The following is a 23,351-nucleotide window of genomic DNA, read 5'->3' as shown; positions in this document are numbered from 1 at the left end:
TGGCACACACCTTTAATCCCAGCACTTGGGAGGCAGAAGCAGATGGATCTGAGTTTTTGAAGCCAGCTTGGGTTCAAAAACTCAGTATGAGTTCCAGGGCAGTCAGAGATATACAGAGAAATCCTGTCTCGAAAAACAAAAAAACAAAACAAAAAAAAAAATCTTAACTATTTTCAAAAACCATATCCTGCTTAAATAAAGCCTTAAATGTCTTAATACATGATGTCCTAAGTTTTCAGTCAATACATTACATACTAAGAAAAACTCCAACAGCATTTTCTAAGTATTAAAAACTCAATTATGTTTTATTACCGGGTACTAGCACTTCCATTAGTCATTAACACACAACCAACTGGTTTATAACAAAAATAAACCAGAGTAGGTACACAATTTACTTAATTATCTAACTCACAAATCATTTTTAAAATGACTGTTTTCTATGTACACAGCCAGCCCATTAATAATTATATCCAAATGTCATATCCACTATTTAGTAATAAGGGCTCATGTATTTTTGGAAAGAGAATTATCACACTTAGGATCCACTCAACAATGTACTCAGCAAGATAAGCACTAAATTATTAAGTGAAGGAAGTGTAGGCGGATCCAACTCAACTGTGTGACAGGAAGCACCAGCTATGGAAGTTTAGAAACAGGAATACCAAGTTTCATGCTAGCACAAGGAAAAAATATGCCAGTGAATAAAGACAAAAGAGGAAGTTCTTTTCAGCAAAAGACTATATATTAATGACAAAAATCATCCTCAAAGTTAAAAAAAAAGTATCACTTAAAAATGTATTAGTAAGGGGGCTGGAGAGATGGCTCAGTGGTTAAGAGTATTGCCTGCTCTTCCAAAGGTCCTGAGTTCAATTCCCGACAACCACATGGTGGCTCACAACCATCTGTAATGAAGTCTGGTGCCCTCTTCTGGCCTGCAGACATACACAGAAACAGACTATTGTATACATAATAAATAAATAAATATTAAAAAAATTTATTAGTAAAAAAATGTGTGTGTGCGCATCTGCGTGCACACATGGTGCATGTAAAGGTAGTCAAGGAGACCAGAGGAGAGCAAGGAGTTACAGAAGGTACGATCCATCTATGTGGATGCAGGGAGCTGAACTCAAATCCTCTGCAAGTGCAGGGAGGGTTCTTAACCACCGAGACATCTCTCTAGTCCCTAAAATTATTCCCTTTTAAAACAGGCTTGAATAAGAGTCCAGTCCCCAGCTGGGTGTGTGGCGTGAGCCTTTAATTCCAGCACTTAGGAGGAAGAGGCAGGAGAATCTCCCTGAGTTCCCCGATAGCAAGGTTGTCACACAAAGAAACCCTGTTTGGGGAAGGGAAAAAAAGGGAAGGAAAGGCCAAGGTATTTCTCCCCAGGTGCACTGGAGCCTAAATTTTACAGCGCACAGAGAGGAAGACACTAACTTGGCTCATGGTTTACACATCTAGGGGGTTTACAGAGCAACTCGCAAGATCAAGGCATTAAGTCATTAATCTTAGAACTTTGTTGATTCGACAGATGGTGACATCCAACTTTAATCCAAGCAGATGGGGCCAGCCTGGTCTACAAAGTTCAAGGCCAGCCAGGGCTATATATGATCCTGCCTCCAAATAAATACATAAATATATAGAAGTTTGGCGATTCGCCTTTTCCCAGGTCATTCGTTACTTCAGCGTCATTCTTAAAAAGCGCGAAAGTTTCACAACCTAAGTATATGTAACAGTACTGAGCCACACAACTTAAAAATGACTAGGATGGCAAATTTTGTTCACCACACAAAAATGCTTATGTTAATGAGAAATTGCTTCCCTTAAACACCAACATATGATTCCTCTAAGGTCAAAATTATTTTTTAAAAATAATTTAGTGTTTAGTGATGAATTGCTACAATAAAAAAAAAAATTCCACGTGGACAAAACCTTTACATCTGAACTGCTGAGTAAAAGCAAAGCAGTATTTTCATTTAGCATCTTTCAGGTCATCTACATACTTATTGCCTAAACTCACTAGCTATGAAAATCGAAGTGTATGTTTCTACGTCAGCTGATTCGTTCACTCAGCTGAAGTGAAAATCTAGAAATTAGAGAGCAAGATATTTAAATGGATAGGTTACACACACACACACACACACACACACACCAGGGCAGTTGTTATTTAGGGTACTGAGGTAGGTGACATTCCCCACTTAGGCCCTCAACAGGACGACAGCCATGAATGCTAAGGTCAACCATTTCCCATCCCTGCTAACGCACCCTACCAAAAATCTGTCACGCTTTTGTGAACTCCCGTCAAGTTCTGCTCAGAGAAGTGTACACCCCAGGTTAGTGTTGCAGTTTGAAAAAGGCCTGGAAAGACCAGCTAAGCTTGGCTTGGCCACGTCTTGGTAAGCGTCCAGGGGGGGAATAAAAAAGGAGAGGGAGGGCTTCAACTTTGCACAACCCCCTTTTTCTCAGTCACACCTAGCTTCCTTTCCAGAGAAGAGTGTTCTCGAAAGATCTACCTCTTCAACTCAAATGTCATGGCAAGATCAGCTGCTCCAGGGGCAAGCAGAGCTCAACCCACGCCCTCATCTTCTAGCACCTTCTACCAGAGCCAGGCTTGGCCCCCATACAAACCGTCCACGACGACCCAGGCTCACGCCTCGGCCGGTAGACAAGCTGCCCAGGGCGTCAGCAGGGGAGTCCGGCCTGGGCCGCCGCTGACACCTCAGGGCCCCGCGCCTGGGCTCGGTGGAGACGAGCGGCCGCGAACCGACCGAGGGACGGGGGAAAGGAACCGACGCCTCACCTTGACCCTGATCTCGTAGGTGGTGAAGCGGCCCCGGCCGACCCCCACGGTCTGCGGATTGCTCACGTCGATCTCGAGGAAGTTGCTGGGCGGCCCGTAGGCGTCATTCAGGTTCTGCGGCTTGGTGATCAGCCGCCGGGTGTCCGCTACGGTCTCCGCCATTTCGCTGTGGCCGCGGCAGCCACGGGCTCTCTTCACCGCCTCCGCCTTCTGCCAACGCCGCCGCCGCAGCCTCCCGCCGCGGGGACTCCGGGCTCGCGCGCAGCGGACGGAGGCGAACGAGCACGTAGGGCGAGCCGAGGGGCTGGCGGGCGGGCGGGCGTTCGCTCCCTGCGAAGCTCCGCCCCAGGCCGCTTGGGCTTCCGCCCTTTGCCCAGGAAGAAACAGCTGACTAGCTTGAACGCCAAGCCCCGGTACGCAGGCCCCGCGGCGCCCCGGAGGGACACTGCGGGGTGGGGCTGTGGCGCAGCGGTGTCACGGGACTGTGAGCGCCCAGATCTGACGAGACTACAATGACCACAATGCACCGGGTGAGCGCGCCGCCAAATGTCACGCAGGCGCAGTAGGGAGGGGTGCTGGGGAGTTGGGGTGAGTTCCGGTTTTTCTGACTTAGCCTCGGCCCGGAGGGACCCCCGGAAATGATTTTAGCAGTCTTGGCGCATTGAAGGTAGTAGTTGGTACTGCAGGAAGGAGGCGAAACTGCCTACACAGCCAGCCCAGTGCCTCACTGGGATCCCTGAAAATTCACTTCTAGAAACCTTAAAATAAGCGTCTCAAACAGTGCACATTTGTAATCCTGACATTTGGGAATTGGAGACCAGAGAATGAGTTCGAGGCCAGCCTGAGCTATATGAACCCCTGTCTCAAAAAACAAGGGAGCTGGTGGTGTAGTTCACTTGTTAGATTGATTGCCTGGGATTCGCAACGCCCAGGTTTCAAGAGGAACGCCAACACTTGAGATAGTGGAGCCCTGAGGATCAGAAGTTCAAGGCCATACTGTTCCACACTGGTAGATTCAAGACTGTAAATAAGGGAGTAGAATTTTTAAAAACCCGATAAGATAAAACTAAGGTCAAATTGTGTCTAAGGTCTGCCCCCTAAAACAAAATAATAGTGGGCAAGCTGAAAACCACGCCAGGAATCCTGTCTGGATAAGAAGCCACTCTTGTTTCCTACAAATCCTAGTAAGTTGGTTTCGCTCTTATGTGGTAAATGTGCCTGTGTTACACTTGGAATTCAGCTCAGATAAGCCTTTAAACAAAATGGAAGAACCACAGAAAGACTCTGGAGGGGGTGAAGTGAGAGATAGGAAAATAGGGGAATGCCAAGAACTCAGACCCCAGGAGTCACTGCATTGTGCTGGCATCCATGACACCTGACAAAGCCGGCACATCTCCTAGGCAGCTTCTAATAGGTTCCTCAGAGACACTTAGGCCAGCCAATCGTAAAGCTAGTCAGTTCTGGAGCTGCCAGTTTATTTTTGCAGTACAGAAGATCTGAAAAAGATAAAGAGTTGGAGACATGGTTCCTTGGTTTCTGTACCAGCACGAGGACTTGAGTTTGCAACAAACTAGGTTTGCTGGTACCACTACTAACTACAACATTGTGCATGTGCAGTGTGTATTTGTGTGTGTGTGTGTGTGTGTGGTGGGGAGACAGGAGAATACTGGAGTTTGTTGACTCTCAGCCTGGAGGCTGGAAAATGACAAAAGAATGAGTGTGTTCCGGGTTCAAGGAGAGACCATACCTCAAAGACCAACAAGAGAGTGACAGAAGAGGACACTGGTGGTGGCTTCTGCACACCGCAGTGTACACCACACGCATGTACACCACATTCACACACACAGAATAAACTAGAATTAAGGAGACTACAGTGGCTGAACGAAAATAACAGTTTTTTTCTTTAGACAAATGCCTAGTGATGATGGAAATGGAAAACACTTTAAAGGAAGCAAACAAAAAGAAAATAATAAATCCTTCTCATACCAGTGATCAAAATTATCAAATCCCAGGACTCGGAAAGGCAGAAGTATCTGGACTTCAAGGTCAACCTGCGGACTGGATTCATAGATTTACATGAGACCTTTACCCCGGAAACATGGGTTCAATATTTAAAGGTCAGAACTTAAAGACAGGGTCTAAGATACAGCTCAGTTGGAGTGCCTGCCTAGCATGCCATGGAGCCCCGGGTTTGATCCCAGCATCACATTATATGGCTGTGATGGCAAATGACTGTAATCTTAGCACTCAGTGGAGGAAGGAGAATCAGAAGTTCGAGGCCAGCATAAGCACCTGAGTCCTTGTCTAGAAATAATAGATGCTAGACGTAGTGGCACATGCCTATAATCCTAGCAGTCAGAAACCAAGCTGCAGACTGAAAAAGTTTTGCATCCCAATAAACCTCTCTACTGACACAATAATTCAAATCAGAGCAAATCAAACCGAATTAGAGAAATCCCAGGTTTAATGGATACTAGCTCTCCCAGGTGGCCTTCCAGGAGGAGGTGGAGAAGAAAGACCCATATTGTTCTCTGTGGGGTGGGGGGCAGTTTAAATACCCCGTGGGAGTGGTCTTGAGCATCTCTGGTGAGAGGGGTCATCGTTTGATGGACTTTCTTGGGGGTAGAGTCTGGACTGAGGCAACTCCCAGGGAAAGGGGCTGGGGTAGAACTTTCCACCCAAACATTCCAGACTATTTGGGTATAGGGGTGCCAGGGGCTGGGGTGAAGCTTCCAACCAAACAGAGTCCTTCATTGGAGACCAGCTTGAGATTCATATGGAGACCCTGTCTCAAAGAAAATTAGAGAAAATTGAAAAGTTGTATAACCCTGAGAGAAGAGTATGTATCTTAAACAATGTGGGAAATGACTATATTAGTTACTTTGAATTTTGCTGTGATAAAATAACAAGAAGCAACTTGAGAAAAGAATTCATCTTGGTTCATGGTTTAAGAGTGCACAGTCCATCACAGTGGGAAGACATGGCAGAGTTTCCAGTGGCAGGAGCATACAGCTTCTACATCTGGAAAGACCTGGAAGCAGACAGCAGTATATGCTGGTGTTCCTTTTTCAGTCTGTATTTAGCCCATGGGTGCTGCTGCTTATGTTGGAAGTGGGTCTTCGTCCTTCAGTTTAACCTCCTTGGAAAATACCATCACAAACTCATAAAGCTGTGTATGTCCTTTCTGATTCCAAATTCAGTCAAGTTGACAATGAAGATGTCATGTAAGTATATAACTTTTGAATAAAAAAAACAGCAAAAAATGTTCTAATGAGAAGTGGCTAGGGTCTGTGCCTGTTGTAATTGAAAAATGCCATAAGAGAAGTCACACCATGCAGCAGGGCTTACATGGAAGGTTTATTGAAAGAGGAGAGAAGGCAGAGAAGGGGGCAGAGAGGAAGGCAGAGACCAGTCCCCGGGGACAAGAGTGGTGGGATAGGGAGAGAGAGAGAAGAGGGAAAGAGAAGAAAAGAGGGAGAGGGAGGGGGGGGCAAGCCCCACCTTTTAAAAGGGAATATAAATATAGCAAATGTGCACAGGAGGTGCTCTTAGTGGCTGCAGCTGAGGACATATCCTGTTAGGACCCCAAGGGCAGGCCAGTACAGATGCCTGAATACTAACAGTGCCACCAAAGGTTATGCAAGAGACAGAGTGTAAAGGAGATGTGTGTTTAAGTCAAGTTAGATAACAAAGGTTAACATTCCTAATATTACAAAACAAAAAAGAAACAGTCTTCCTAATTTGACACACAAAGACAGAAGCCATAAGAAAAGCAGGAAAAATGACCTACAAGATGGTTCAGCAGGTAAAAGTGTTGGTGCCGAGCCTGACCCACTGAGCTCCGACTTCAAGAACTACACTGTAGAAAGGGAGGCTCTTGTGAATTGTCCTCTGACTTGGTTTCAGAATATAAACAAACAACCATAACAAAAAAGTGGAAAAATATGCATAATCTATGGATTTTTCAGCTTTGTGTGAATGTTTTGCCTGCATGTGGAATGTGAGCCACATACGAGGTCAGAAGTCATGAGACCCCCTAGAACTGGAGGTAAGGATAATTGTGAGCCACCATATGGGAACTGAGCCCCAGTCCTCTGCAGGAGCAGGAAGTGCTCTTAACTGATGATCCATCTCTCCAGACTCCCAGAAAAATATTTTAAACATCTCTCCACAAGTATCAAACATAGCTCTAGTGCTCTGGGTGTGTTGCATAGAGGCAGAAGGCTTGCCTAGCGTGTATAAAACTCAAGCCCTAGCACGACAAGCAAAAGAAAACAACCAGCACCAACACCCATTTTTTTGTTGTTGTTGTTGTTAAAAAGAGACATAATAAAATAAAAAATAAAGATCTGGGAGTTTTGTAAACCCTTAATCCCAGCACTTGAGAGGCAGAAGCAGGTGGGTCTCTGTGAGTTCGAAGCCAACCTGGTCCACAGAGTGAGTTCCAGGACAGGCTTCAAAACTACATAGAGAAACCCTGTCTTGAAAAAACAAAACAAACAAAAAAAAAGAGTGTGCCCAAATATTTTAATCAAAGAAGTGCTGCTGGTAGAGGCCTCACCAGCACACCCAATCTGTAAGCTTCATCTTCAATGTCAGTTAAGGATCTATTTCATCAACTGTTTCTTTTTTTGATTAGAATGTCACATCCCCAAACCCAGACATCTCCCAGGGAAACAAGGAAAGCAAGTAACTGGACCTCCAGAGTCAGGATCTGAATCACGGCACACCTAAGGCGTGCAGCTGCAAAGACCCGCCTAGTCTCTTCTATGTTCAAAGCACTGTACTGCGCACACTCTGACCTGTTTCCCAAACCCCTGCCTCCCAGGCTTGAGCATTCCAGAGGAAAATTCCAGAGTGAGTAGCAAGCAGCTTAGCAAAAGCAGGGGTTTCCAACTTCATTTCAGCTCCAGTGGCCTTGGGAACTCTCTTATTACCCTGGTGCTTCCTCACTCATAACAGGTAACCTCGCTTCCTTCTCTACAAAGAGAAGTTAGAAAAAGGAAAAGCTGGGCATGATGGCACAGAGCTGTAATTCAGAACTTGGAAGGTAGAAGCAGGGAGATCCAGGATTCAAGGTCATCTTCAGCCCACACTGCTAAGAAGTTGTCTCAGAACGAAGGAACAGAGCCATCAAGACGACTCAGCAGTTAGGGTGCTTTCTCTGCAAGCCTGACACCAAGTTCCAGCCCCAGAACCCAGATGAAGGTGGAAGGCGAGAACCAGCTCCACCAAGCTGTCCTCTGAGCGCCACAAGCTGCTGTGGTACATGTATACCTGCACACACATCACATACACACTACCAATGACGGAATTTAAAAGCAGAAGCAGAAATGAAAACCCCGGAGCCTAGTACATCTCCATTTTACAGCACAAATTTCTCCCGGAGCTTCCCAGACTATGAGGCCATCTTAGGCCACGTGAGTACTTTGAGAATCTCAAATATATATATTTGCATGTGATATGGATGCATATTATATATGTATATCATATATATATATATAAAATGATAGAAATGATAAAACTGTGCTTTGTACATTAGCAAAGTATTGTGATATATGCCATATGCTTAACTGCTGACAGACGTCTGTAGTGATTCAGCCTGTCTTAGCTAGGGTTCCTGTTGCTATGAGGAAAGGGTATAATTGGCTGAAGGACCAAGTCAGGAACTAAATCAGAGACCATGGAGGAATGCAGTTAACTTCTATACTCCAGGTGGCTTGCTCAGTCTGTTTTCTTAAAAATATATTTTAAAAAGGGTTCTATGTATGAGTGTTTTGCCTGTGTGTATGTATGTGCACCACTTGCGTGCCTGGTGCCTGTGGAGGCCATGTCTCCTAGAACTGGAGTCACGGATGGTTGTGAGCCACCGTTTGTGTGGTGAGAAGGTGTCTAAAGGTAAGCAGATGGAATCTGATGAAGGCATTTTCTCAATGGAAGTTCCTCTTTCAGAGAACTCTAGCTGTGTCAAGCTGACAAAAAACTAACCAGGATGTCGTGTTTCCCTTTTATAATGTTACAGTGAATAACCCGGAACATGGCAGATGTCACATGTGTTTGTAGGATGAATCTGTATAGATGGAGTTCCTGAACCAGAAGATAAGTGCATTTATACACTATAGAGAGAGCCTGCAAAATCTCCCTCACTTTCTAAAGTTGACTTGATTAATTTTTAAATTAAAAATGTTTAAATTTATTTATATATACAAGAGTGTTTTGCCTGTAGGTGTAGGTATGCAGCATGAATGTGCCCAGTGCCAGAAGGGGTCAGAAAAGGGCACTGGGTCTCCTTGAACTGGAGTTATGGTTCTAGGAACCAAACTCTGGTCCTCTGAAAGAGCAACCAGTGCTCTTCACTGACGAGCCATCTCTCCAGTTCCTGACATTTGCTTTAGCAATGCATGGAAGTCCATGTTAGTCTGTAGCTTCACAAACATAGTCAGTACATTATCAATTTTTAAAAGCGTTACTAGTTTGAATGCTGTCTTGACTTGAACTTTCCTCATTTTGAATGCCTGTGAGCATCTTTTTAAAATTTTATGAACCATTCATATTTCCTTTTCCCATTTATGATCTATTCATTTTGTTTGTTTGTTTTGAGACAGGGTTTCTCTGAGTGGCCCTGGCTGTCTTGGAACTCACTGTTTAGACCAGGCTGGTATCAAATCAGAGATCCTCCAGTCTCTGGCTCCCAAGTGCTAGGATTAAAGGTTTGCACTGCCACCCAGCCCTGTTACAATTTTTTGCCCATTTTTTAAAAGATATTTTTAAAAGTTTCCTCTCTCTCTCTCTCTCTCTCTCTCTCTCTCTCTCTCTCTCTCTCTCTTTTTCTCTCTCTGTTATGTATGTCCGTGTGTGTGTGCATGTGTGTGGTAGTGTTGTTGGGCACCAGAAGAGGTTATTGGGTCCCTGGAACTGGCTTTTGTGAACTACCATGTGAGTGCTTGAAACTGAATTTGGGTCCTCTGCAGAACAGCAGGTGTTCTTAACTACTGAGCCATCTTGATAGTGTCCTTTTCTCAAAGGGTACTTCTTCAGAGATATAAATCACAATTACCTGTAACTGGAGGTTTCACTCCCTTCCACCAGTTTCTGAATAAATGCTAAGAGACTTATATTAATTATAAAAGTTTGGTCAATGACTCAGGCTTATTGCTAATTAGCTCTTACTTTTAAATTAGCCCGTTTCTATTATTTTATATTTTACCATGAAGCTCGTGGCCAGTTACCTCACATCTTGCTTCTCTGGCGGCTGCTAGTGTCTCCCTGACTTTGCCTTCTTTCTCCCTATGTTCAGTTGGGCTTTCCTGCCTAGCTATATTCTACCCTGCCATAGGCCAAAGCAACTTCTTTATTAACCAATGGTAATAAAACATATTCACAGCATACAGAGGGGAATCCCACATCATCAGGGGTTGATGAAACTGACCAGGTATCAAGACTGAGGGTTCTCTCTAAACTGACTTAGCAATGGATTCCTTGAAAATGGGCATGGAAGGCCAAGATGAGAAGGGCAGAGAAGAGCTCCAGTATGTGACTGTGGTCTGTCTGGTTGTGACATCTGTCACTCCATTGGTCACTTGGGCTGATCTGACTATGCTGGTGTCCCCTTCCTCCCTCTTGAAGTTGCATTCTGGCCTTCTCGATGGAGGTGACCTTTCTGCCAACTAACAGTATACCATTAGTTGTGTTCCCGTGCTGGAATCTCCAGATCTCTTGGGAGAACTCAGCGGGACCTCTCTACGGTTTGCTCACTGGAAGATGCTCCCAGTAGTGTTAGAAAGGATGCCCCAAAGAACTATGAATTTCAAGAAGCAAGCTCAGGGTTTTCTCTGACCTGCCCCTCCAGTTCCACAATCATTGCCAAACCCAGGGAGATAAGGGGTCGGACTTTCCTTCCTAGGAGGAATGCAACTCTTAGGAATTCCATTTAAAAAGAAAGATTAGCCACCAGAAAGAGAAGAGGCTAAAGGTCTCTTGTGAGAATGGCTCCAAGAGCTCACCTGAGAGATTTTATCTACATAAAGCAACCTTCTGCTGTGGGGGACAGAGGTGTGGGGGGGAGCACGTGCCAAAGGCCAGTGATCCCAGTGCTCAGGAGGATGCAGCTGGAGGATCACGAGTTTGAGGTCAGCCTATACCTGCATAGTAAATCCCCGGTTCAAAGTGGGGTGGGGGGAAGGAAGCAAGGACAGAAATATTTGGTTAATTGGTGAGGTGTGAGAGAGTCCTCTCTAGGACGAATGGCATCTTGTAATATTTCTGACCGAATAAAAATTTCATCACCAGAACTACAAAGTGAGACACTATCTCAAAAAACAGATGACAACAACAACAACAAAAGACATGTCCTCTTAGGACTTGTGGATCCTTTTGGTCACTTTTAAACAAAGACGAATTAAGCAGACTATGTAAGGTTGGCGTGGGTGTGGGCAACACAAAGCATAGGTGGGGATGGCACACATCCTGGTCACAGGGACAGAACAATGATGCCTCCATAATAAGCACGGTGGAAGCATGAGGGGCTGGAGCTCGGGACGGTCTTGAGTACAGAATGAGTTGGAGGCCATCCTGGGCTGCCTGGGAACCTGTTCCAAAACAACGGCGGACAACAGAGCCATATAGCTCAGCCTTGGGGAGGGGCTTCAGAAGTAAATAGTGAAAGAGAAACATGAAATTGGTATGGATTCTTTAAGAGCTGAAGGTAGAGCCTTGTACATGCTTGAGCACTTACAATCTCCCATCCCTGGATTTGGCTGACTGGGAAATTGCCCATGATTTGGGTGTATCTGGATGAGGGAGAAACATTCCAAAGAGAGGGATAAACAAAAATATCTCTGGTCTGCAGGCACCTTGTCCAAGGACAGATAGTTCCTGAAATGCGGAGGCTGTTGTTAATGGGGGGGGGGGGATAACAACACGTGGTTTTTTATTTCCCTAAATAAATTTGTTTGACCCCTCTGCACCAGGTGGGCTTGATCACGTGTCGTGAGGTTCATGGGCTGGAGGTGTGTCGGATTGTATGCTTGCCCCTGATTGTGCATGATGGAAAACACAATGGATTATGGATTTTCCTTCTTAAGCCACTGCAAGCTCTGATTCTGGGCCATTTCCAGGAACCTGGGCATGGATCTCACCAGAACCCATCTACATGGCCAGTATTTGATTAATGCTTGCTTCAAATTTGACTTTAAACTGCATTAGTGGTCTTATTCTTGAAAGGCAGGGTTAACACAACCAAACTAAATAACAACAACAACTATAAGATTAAGTAACTGCATTAGAACGGGCTAAAAATACCAATGGAGTCAACAAACTAAAGTATCACACAACCAATCTCAAATAACCCTGCTTATCTGAGGAACTAGAAGAAGGTCAGACGTAGTTGTAAAGCCAATCCTACCAAAGGTCAAAGTGTGGTCCGCTCAGCTCTCCATTGCCCCCAATCTATCGTTACTTCAACGTTATGATTATAAGCGTATCATAAATATATTGCTATGATATTGACTACTCAAGGGCCAGTGAAAGGGCTCACTGTAAAAGTTGGTAAAAGTGCTTATTACCAACCTTAAAGGCTTAGTTCAATCCACATGATGGAAGGAGGGAAAGGACTCTGACCTCTACATACACACACACACACACACACACACACACACACACACACACACACACACACACACACACACACACACACACGCACACACACACACACACACACACAGTGAGGGGGATGCAATGGGGGGAGGGCTGTAATTAAAAATGAAAAGAACTTGCTCAATAGAGCAGGTTGGCCTCCAACTACAGAGATTCCCTTTCACTGCCTCCCAAGGCATGCGCCACCACCTCCTAGACAGTCCCATTGTTTACATCAGTTCCCTGGTGCTGTCTTTCTGTTGAGGGGAATTTGGACTTTAAGGCACTGCTTTTCCTTCTCTGACGAGCCCTCACTCCTCTGCAGTACTTTAGTTTGGCTAACCTTACAGTGCATAAGGCTCTGCCCTGTCTTGCTCCCTACATTAGCTCCAGTCCATTGTGCATAACCCTAGCATGATCTATATATTACAAGTCTAGTATTTTGGCTTTTGTATTATAAATTTCTCATGTCTGAAATTTTATATTTTATGTAAAAATCTATTTAAGATGGAGGCAACACTATAAACAAGGGAGGAAGGAAGCTGACTTCCAGTGTTGCCTCTGGTTTCCACATGCAGATGCACACACATATGCACACACACATGGACACATACAAAGTTAAATACCTAAATAAATAAAAACTAGGGGTGCTAATAGTACTACTTCAGAGGATGCCAAAAGAGTTACTACTTTGAGAGTGTTTGACACTGTTTGGAACAGCATCAGACTCCTGAGATCTGTATAGAAGACAAGAAGGAAATGGGCTTATGTACAGAGACTATAGTGTTGAGGTCATAAAGTGAGACCTGTGCTGCCGTGATTGGGAGTGATCTTGGTCGAGTTTGGTGGGGTCCAAAGAGGAAGACAGTGCCTAACTGAACCACAGTGGGACACACCTTCATTTGACCCTAACAAACCTGAGCTTAAATCAGGTGGAATGATGGGATGTCTGAATACCTCGATTTGTTTACCGTGATTTGAGGTTGAAAACCTGAGTTTTCATAAGCACACCAGCTGAACGCAGAGTCAATCACTAAGACCCTAAACAAAGTAGTGTCCTTAAAGGTTTATATCACCAGAGTTTGCATTTAAAAAAGTCAGAATTTCCTAAGTGTGGTTAGTTTCAAAGTAATTTTTTGATAAACCAACTCGAATACTGCATTGTGGGTAACAAGGTTAAATAAAGGTTCTAATAAGACAAACAGTGACAATTTAAATAAATCAGATGTTTTTGTGGAAGATTACTCTGTGATTTTCTCCAATTATTCATGACATTTCACCCATTCATATCGTGATCTGCTTTAATAGTGGAAGGGAGAAAAAAATTCTCTTGTCTCCTTGTTTATTCTTTGTTCTCAAGGAGATAAGCTGTTTATAAAGACACGTTATTTGTTATTTAAATCACTTTTACTGAAGTTGTTTATTTCCTTGTTTCAGTTTCTAAAAATATTGCAACAATTGTAATGCTTCTTAGAGATGTCTATTCAATTCAGAGTGATTTGTACTGAAATCTTTGCTAAATGGGCACAGGTGCTGATGTGTAGAACATTCTAGAGTGAGTCAAAACCAGTGTGCTGAGAGATGGGGGAGAGGGATTGGGTCAACTTTTCCGGTCGACCTTTCAAAGTCTCACACAGTAGCAAAGGTCTAATGCTGCATGTGCCATTTTGTGAGTATTTAACAGCAGTAGTACTAATAATGATAATAATAAACCGGGTCTAATGCTAAAACCATAAGCAGAAAAATCGTGTAATTTAAATCCGGAAATCTATTTCTTAGAAACTGCCCTTTAATCACTTTGCAGACTTTCAAGATCATAATTAGTATATAAAAGTAATTACATTAAAAGATAATTTACCAGGTAATAAAGTATCAAATTAAAGCTGAAAAGCCCTGCTTATAAACAGAATTAAATATGTACTTTTAAAAATCGTTGAACAGCAAACATGAAATTACATCTCTCCTACTTCTTTTCTCCTTGCTGTGCACAAAATTACCACCAAAATAAATTTTGGTGTGGCCCTAAACTGCCTCCTGAGAATATGTCATACGGTCGCTTTACATCAACCTGTGAGACTCAACTGTGGCTTTCCTTAGGTAAGCTACAGAATTGGTGTGTGACATCAAACCAAGTGGATCTGATATGAAAAGGGACTTTTGATTATTTCCAAGAAGGAACAGTTCCAAATCCAGCTGGGCTGATTTGTCTGAAAAGAAAGTGAAGGCTGCTCTCATAATTTATAGTCAGGTTCCCGCTGAGTGAGCCTGGGTACTGCAAACTCGGGTCTGTGGGTGCCCGTCTCTCCCTTTGAAGCTGATGAGAATTGCTTGTGCTAAGTGAGATACATGCTGGGAAAATTGGGCCCTTACGTTGGTGTGTGTCGACATGGGCAGTCTCCTGACGCTTTCCTGATCAGGTCCCTGGGTTTTTTTTGTTTTTGTTTTTTGTTTTTTTTTTCCCCCAGTCTTGGTTTTGGCAGGAGATACTGAGCTTTGGAGTGAACATTCCTTGAATAAGATAATGCCCATGATATCCAGGATTAAGAGTTATTCGGGTTTGTCATCCTAGAGACTCACTTGAGAACTTCTCCCTTATCCGTGAAGTTGCATAAATAAAACTTCCCTGACTTAAATCTTATCTAAATCATCTCAGACGTCCATTTGAAAAGCAAACAGAACCAAACCCACATGATTCCTTTGAAGTCTAGGCCAACTCCCGGCTGGTTCTGAGTAGAGCCACCTAGAGCAGGGGGTGCGATGGGTTCCTGAAGTTCTCTGATGAGTTGTGAAGACCGGCTGCCCTGCAGGCCAGCTTCAGTTTCTGCATAAGTGGGTTGCATAGAAAACCGCTCGGTTCTTTTCATTGCTTGGGAGCATCCATTAGTTACAAAAATCAGTAAAACTGCAGTGGTTACATTGTCAGGGAACAGTTATCACAGTCCTACATTGCAAGGTTGTTTGTTTTGTTTTGAGACAAGGGGTCTTTGTGGTTTGACCCAGAAATGTTCAGGTTTTGATTCTTTTATCTTTATCTTTTTTATTTTATTATTTTTATTTATTTATTTATTTTTGACCTTCTGTTTAGCCCTGGCTATTTTGGAACTCATAGTGTAGACCAGGCTGGTCTTGAACTCAGAGATCCACCTGCCTCTGTCTCGAGTGCTGGGAGAAAACTTAAGCACCACCACAGTGCCTCAGGGTGTGAATCTTGTTCACCAACTGTTGGTACTTTTCTGGGATCTGGGGCCTGGGAATGTAGGGCCTGGCTGTTGAAAGTGCATTTAAGTGGAGGCCTTCGAAGGGGGTTGCCTGGCTCCTACCTCCCTCCAGGCCTCACACTAAGCTTTTCTTTTGGGTCTACTGTGAACAGCAAGGCCACGTGGTAATCTAGACACATTGAGAGAACCTGTCACCTTGCTTTCTCTTCCTTGATAAATGGAAACTTCCAAAACCATGAGCTAGAATGAGCCTCCCTGTTTTAGGTTATCCTGCCTGGTATCTTTTCCGCAGCTACACTAAGGTAGCAAAAACAGTCTTGCTAATGTCCTGAGGGCCTTGAACTCATGACGCTCCTGCTTTAGCCTGCCAAGTGCTTGTAATTGCAAATGCCTGTTGCTACCCCTCAACACCTAGCTGTTGAAATCTATTTAAAATCCCACCATAGGACTGGGGAGATGGCTCCGTGGTTACCTGAGTTCAGTTTCCAGACTGCATGCACGTGGTGGGAGGAGAGAACCAACCCCAACAAGCTGTCCTCCAACAATGGCCTGCATAGTTACAGGAGTGTGTGGGACCATGTAGGTGTGTATGATCACACTCACACACAACCACACAAATAAATAAAAGTTAAAAACAAAGAAACAAACAAACAAACCAGGGCTGAAGAGGTGGCTCACCCGTTAAGAGCACTCACTGCTCTTCCACAGGACCAGGGTTCAATTCCCAGGACCCACAAGGCAACTCACAACTGTCTGTAACTCCAGTTCCAGGGGCTCTAACACCCTCACACAGACATACATGCAGGCAAAACACCAATGCATATAAAATTAAAAACCGATCAACTTTTTAAAAATTAAAACTCGCACTGCCGGTGTCACTTTAGCCTGTTTATATGCATACATTTTCAAATGTCCACTCAGAGCCATCCAGAAGCTTTCCCATCTCTACCTCCTATCTGTGGCAAATACAGATATGTCTCCTGTCCCGAATTTACAGTATGAAAAATATTCCTAAAATTTATTTTTGGATTTGTTTATTTTGTATTATGTATATGAGTGTTTTGCCTGCATGTATGTGTGTTTGTCACATGCCTGGTGCCCATAGAGGGCAGAGAAGGCAATGAATCGCCTAACAATGGAGTACAGATGGTTGTGAGCCACCAGGTGGGTGCTGGGAATTGAACTTGAGTCCTTTGAAAGGCTAAGTGTTCTTGATAGTAATTCTTTTTTTGTTGTTGTTGTTTGTTTTTTGTTTTTTGAGACAGGGTTTCTCTGAAGCTTTGGAGCCTGTCCTGGAACTCCTCCTTCCTCTGCCTCCTAAGTGCTGGGATTAAAGGCGTGTGCCACCACCGCCCGGTCCTTAATAGTAATTCTTCATAGAATTAATCTGTAGGTGGAATTTTTCTGTGTCGAAGTCGCTCTCAGATAATTACTTAGAAACTTAATATTAATTGTAAATGCTCAGGCTTGTTACTAGTTGAACTCTTATACTTTAAATGAACCCATATTTCTTAAATATGCTTTGCCGTGTGACTCGGTACCTTTTCTCAGTATGGCATGCCCATCTTCTCTCTGCATCTGCTCTCAGCTCCACACTCTGCCCTTCTTCATCCCAGCATCCTTGGTTTGGTTGTCCCACCTGTACTCCTGCCTGGCTACCTGTCAATCAGCTATCTCTCCAGAAAAGGATTCTTTTCTGAAACCCTGAAAAGGATTCTTTAGTCTGCTCCAGTTCTGGAAACGTTTCCCCCTGGTCCTCCTCTGGCTAACATCTATTTGTTCCCCCTTGATCAGTCCTAATCAACTGTCCAGACTAATCTGGAACTCGGGCCCAAATCATTTCCTGCTTTGCCACTCGGGCATCCAGGACTGCAGGCATGGGACCCTGAGCCTGGCTTCTGGCTGGCAGATATAAAAAGCTTATTTAATTCCTTTATTTCAGAGATTCCCAGCTTTCTGAGTTCTAATTGAAACATAGATACTCAATGTACATAAAGTATGAGACCTGACATATCCTTGGAAGTGTCCTGGAGATTTAAAATTCAGTTAGTTCCTTTAATACTTACGTAAAAAAATTATACAGCTCCAGCTGCCCAAACTTTTGGTGATCTTCCTGCCTCTGTGACTGGAGTGTTGGGATTACAGGTGTATGCCACCGTATCTGACTTAAATTGTGGTTATCTTAGTAAAAACACAACAGCCCACAAATAGTATCAGAATACATACTTAGGAAATGGGGTGGTAATTGGTAAATTGGACCACTATTCTACTTTTCTATCTTTTCTGGGATTATTAATGCATAGAGGCTCATTTCATGTTGTAATAGGAGCGGCGGGGCTGCATTCCCAGCACCCCAGCCGCTTGGCTAGCTTATGCCCCGAAATAACAACACACAAATTGTATTCATTTAAACACTGCTTGGCCCTTTAGCTCTAGCCCTTACTGGCTGATTCTGATATCCCGATCAACCCATCTCTAATAATCTGTGAGCACCGGTCTTACCGGGAAGATTCTAGCCTACGTCCATCCTGGGTCGGAGCTTCATCGCGTGTGTCTGCCTGGGAGAGGGGAGGATGGCGTCTCTCTGAGGCGTCTGCCCCCGAGAGGAGAGCTGTCGAGTCTCTGAGCTCACTTCCTCTTCCTCCCAGCATTTTGTTCTGTTTACTCCTCCCACCTATGTTTTAACCTATCAGGGCAAGCAACTTCTTTATTTAATTAACCAATGACCTTCCTCCATCAATTTCATAAAAACAAGAGTTGGTAAACCACTGATGACACTTTCCAAGCCCAAATCATTGAGCCAAGACAGGAGCCATGCCTTGCTGTTCTCAAGACCTTTCATAAAGAAATTCTTGTGGGTGTGGTGGTGAGTGCCTTTAATCCCTGCACTCAGGAGGCAGAGGCAGGGGGATTTCTGTGGAGGCCAACCTCCACAAAACAAGTTCCAGGACAGCCAGGGCTACAAGGTGAGACCCTGTCTTAATAAATAAATAAATTAATTAATTAATTAATTAATAGTGCTTCATTCTTTAGTCCTTAGGCCCAGAGGCCTCGCTAATTGAGGTGGTTGGAAGGGCTTTGCTCAGGCTGCTGCTTGGGAGAGATACACATGCTAAGAGTGGCCTGGAGATCAAGGAGATACATCAACTCTGGCAAACCAAATGACAATGGGTGGATTTAAGGTATTTTAAGACAATAGGGCCTCTCAGAGTTGAGAAAGGATTGGTTGTGAGGGTTGAGGATCAGACATTAATTGAAAGTGGCTCCTAGATTCCACATTTATAGCTGGAATGCACGCACTGAAGCTTGCAGGTAATCCCACTCTGTGGGAGGCTGAGGCAGAAGGATTACTGCTAGTTCAAGGCCACTTTATGGTACCAGGTCAGGGAAGGCTGCTAAGTGGGCCAACAGGTGCTGGGCTGGCAAGGTCACAGCCGGTGGAATGCACAGCTGAAAACTCCTTAGCTCCCTTCCCTGCTGACACAGCTCCTTCTTGGAGTTGGTCATGGTGCGTTCTTACACTATAAACACCATGGGAAGTCCCACTGCCTCTCTGTCCCAGGTTCTACAGGATGACTAGAAACACTACACATTGTGTTCCACAGCTGTGTGGAGCCAGAGTGGCTGGGGAGGGCAGCAGCTCTCCTGGAGGGGAGAAGCTAGCACACAGAGCTCTGAGGACACCAGCACTCTGTGACAGTGGTCCACGGATGATGTTGGAAAGAGATCATGCTCCCCACATTCTCCAGAGTGGATGCTCAGTTTCTTGATGCTCCTTTCTTCCCACAGTGGCGGGGTGAATCATGGGGGACTGTACAACACTTTTCCGTTTTCCCAGACAACTGAAAGCTCTTAGAGTCTTTCAACAATACACTTTGTATTTTTATTGAAATTACTCATTCAGTTTTTAAAAAATATTCTAATAAGATAGACAGAATTCCAGGTCTGGGGATTCAGCTGTGACTATAACAGACACGGGTGGTATAGGAGGTCCTTCTGTTTGTATGTTACTTTCATTGGTTAATCGATAAAGAAACTGTTTGGCCTGATAGGGCAGAACTTAGGTAGGCAGAGAAGACAGAACTGAATTCTGGGAGAAAGAAAGCAGAGGGAGAGAGCCGCCATGGAGCTGCCAGGTCAGACATGCGGAATCTTTCCCGGTAATCCACGACCTCGTGGTGACGTACAGATTAATAGAAATAGGTTGAATCAAGACATGGGAGTTAAGCCAATAAGTGGGTCCCAGGGGTGGACTCAGATCATCAGGCTTGGAAGTGGGTTCCTCTACCCGCTGAACCATCTTGCCTCATCTCCCTGATCGGTATCTTGAAGTAGAGAACATTCCAGGTAGAAAGACTAGGACATGAAAAAGATTTAGGTGTAGGAGGCAGGCTTGGTGACTCCCAGGGACAATAGGAGAGCCAACCTAGGAACAAGGAGAGGAAAGCAGAATGGCCTGAGATGCAATCAGAGAGCCTGTTGTGATGGCAACAGGGAAAGTACCTTCCAATAGCATGGACCAGTTTAGACGTTTGAGTACAGACTGTGGGTTAAGAGAAAAAGCAAGGAAAGCACTGAAGGCTGAGAGGGTTCTTTGGTGAAACAATATTTCAGTGATTGGGGGTCAAGGAACACCGCAAAAATCACACCCCACAACAGACCTCCCATAGAGATTCATTGGGGAGGGGGAAGATGCAAAATGATTGCTTCTGAGTGGGGCTGGAGAAAGTGACAAGCCATGATGGCAGGCTTTATAGGGGGTATGGAGTATGAGCACAGGGAAAATATGGTGACATTGGAATGTGGCTCATTGGCCATTAGCGATGGGGGTATGTCCAACATTCCTACCCTTTGTTTCTTATAGAAGGTAAGGAAATAGGAAGGGGTGACTTCTGAGGTAGGAGTGGGTGCCCCGTGCTCTTTACAGCTCGTTCTTTCTTTCTTTTTGACATTGTTGTCTCAAGGATTGCAGGAACCGCAGGGTTGACATTTTATTAACTTTACTACTAATAGGTTTTCTGTCCCCTGATAATAGGTTTCTCTGCTAATGCAGTAAGCCTGATCAAGCCGAACTGAAAAAATATAAGAACAGATTTATCTGAGCAAAGCAACTCCTGGGTAGGTTCTCCAGTCCCAGAGAGAGAGAGAGAGAGAGATAGATAGATAGATAGATAGATAGATAGATAGATAGATAGATAGATAGATAGATAGAGAGAGACTGGAGAAGCCACATGCCAAACTAAAGCAACAGGGGAGGAAGTTGTAATAGTCACCAGTATAATGGTCTGTCCTGTCCCTTTAAGAGACAAGCCCCACTGGTGGTGGTGGTGCATGCCTTTAATCCCAGGACTTGGGAAGCAGAGGAGGAGGATCTTTGTTAGTTCAAGACCAGCTTGGTCTACAAGAGCTAGTTCCAGGACATGCTCCAAAGCTACAGAGAAAACCTGTCTTGAGAAACCAAAAAAAGGGACAAGCACACCCACTCCCACTTGGGGGAGGGGACAAGGATCTTCCTTCAGCTTCTACCCTGAGCGCCTTCTTTCCCTTTCCATCTCTCTCCCCTCTCCCTTCCCCCCTCTCTCTGCTCTTCTCCTTTCTCCCTTTCCCCCTTTCCCTTTCCCCTCCATAATCCACTAAATAAATACCCACCCACTTTCTCTGCACAGTGTGCCTAATAGGTCTCTGTCTCTCACTTGTTGTGCAGCTCCCTGCCTGGGACTGATTGCCTTCCTGGGACCAGCTGCCTTCATGGCCCACAGTGGTCTTGTGGTCTGCCGCCCACTGTCGCTACTCAGGGACCTGCAGCATGTTAACCATAACAGCCAGAAGTGTGGAACTGGGCTTCTGTCTCCTTTTCTTTGTTGGAGATTTTCCAAGAGGGTCGAGTTTAGAGAGAGAGACAGGAATGGGGCTTTCTGGACCATGCAGGGGTAACCTGGAGATTCCAATTGAATACTTACAATGGTTATTTAATTTTTTTTATTTTATGGGTATGGATGTTTTGTCTGCCTATATGTCTGTGTCATGCTTGCCCTGTGCCCAAAGAAGCCAGAAGAGGGTGTCAGATTCCCTGAAACTGGAGTTACAGATGGTTGTGAGCCACTGTGTGGGTGCTGGGAATTGAATCCTGGTCCTTTTGAAAAACAGCCAGTGCTCTTAACTCCTGGGCCATCTAGCCAGTACCTTAATTGGTTTCCTTTTTTCTTGAGGCAGTGTTTCTCAATGTAGCCCCAGATGTCCTGGAACTCACTGAGTACATTGTAGGAGCCAGCCATGAGAAGCTAAATAGAAACAGACCACCCAAAGGAAGTTCTTTACTTCCAACCATTATCAGTCCTATCAGTAGGACTCAGCCACCCAGAAGTTTAATGGAGGCCTAAGTCTCAGTAGTTTACCCTGAAGCAATACCTGGTTACAGGAAGGACCACAAACTAAGATTACCTGAGCACCACCCAAGAACAGACCATCCAAAGGAAATGCCTAACGTTCCAACCACTGTAGATAGGATCACCTGCCAGTACACACTCACCAGGACACCCCTAGACAAATGTCAGCCAATCAGAGGTCCCAAACCTCAGAAACCCCTCACCCTTACCTTTACTACTATACAAACCCAACTCTGACTGAGCTTGGGGGTCTCTGTTTATTCCAATACACTGGACATGAGGAAAGACAGAGTTTGCAAACTTGCATAAAATAAAGGCTCTTTGCTTTTACAAATGGGACTCGGTCTCCTTGTTGGCTTTTGGGGGACTTCACGGATTTGGGCCTAACGTAAGCGATGGCTAAAGTTATGTTTTAAGTTTAAATTACTGTGCTTATGAGATCTATAAAACAAAAATGCCTCTAACCTATAAGCCTCATTCACCCAAGGACAGGTAACTTCCTGGAATGCTGTGGTTGTTGTTCATGTAAGGTAACAAGCCATGGGTTTTCACTTCTGTAAACAAGGCTGGTTGCCCCAACTGCATAGGATGTGCTTAATCACTCAGGCAGGAGGTATGTAGTCAGGAAGTATGTATGTATATATGATGTATGTATATATGTATGTATGATGCTTCCATCAGGATGTATGCTTGCCCCCCCCCCCATTGGATGAGGGCAGGAAGAGCATAGTTTCGTAGATTTTGCCTTCATAAGCCTCTGACTAATGTAATTTGGTGCTGAGGGATATGGACCCAGTCAGCGTTCATCATTCTGGCCAGTATTTAATAAAGTTTTGCTTCCAGTTTGGCTCAAAAATTCTGGTTGTGGTCTTATTCATGGTTTAACATCTAAACCATGCTGGCCTCAAACTTGGAGATCCATCTGCCTAAACCTCCCAAATGCTGGGATTAAAGATATGTGCCACCACCACCCACTGGTTTTCTTATCTTAACTTAAAAAAAGGATGACTAAGTTATTTTCCTCTAAATTATATTATGCTTAATCTAAGTGAAGTTCAGTTTGCCATGTTCATCTACTTGCACAATCATACAATGAAATTCTGGTAGATATTCCTGCTCATTTGACACTAAATGACTAACAGTTTCATGTCCGTAATTATTAAGATGTTAGAATCTCTAATAAGGGATAATCTCACTGACCCAGGCAATTGTTTTTTTTTCATAACAGTCATAGTGGTACCTAAATGCCCTCTGAGTATCTCTTGAGTGTGATAACTAAGTCAGTCAAAGGTGAAGCAACCTACTTTTTTTTTTTTT

The 23,351-nt window shown here is 44.3% G+C and overlaps 1 protein-coding gene across 1 annotated transcript in view; it reads right to left on the bottom strand.

Annotated features, from left to right (window-relative positions):
- Positions 1–3,261, bottom strand: part of Snx3 (sorting nexin 3) — a 36,759-nt gene extending 33,498 nt beyond the window's left edge. The window contains exon 1 of the mRNA XM_005363576.3: positions 2,798–3,261. Coding sequence (XP_005363633.1) covers positions 2,798–2,959 — 162 coding nt within the window. The 5' untranslated portion in view covers positions 2,960–3,261. The remainder of the gene's footprint in view (positions 1–2,797) is intronic.
- Between the last annotated feature and the right edge of the window lie 20,090 nt (positions 3,262–23,351).

This window comes from Microtus ochrogaster, linkage group LG9, assembly GCF_000317375.1.
Source record: "Microtus ochrogaster isolate Prairie Vole_2 linkage group LG9, MicOch1.0, whole genome shotgun sequence".
In the NCBI taxonomy this organism is placed as follows: Eukaryota; Metazoa; Chordata; class Mammalia; order Rodentia; family Cricetidae; genus Microtus; species Microtus ochrogaster.
Note: the sequence above shows the minus strand (reverse complement) of the source record. Positions and strands in the feature narration are given on the sequence as shown.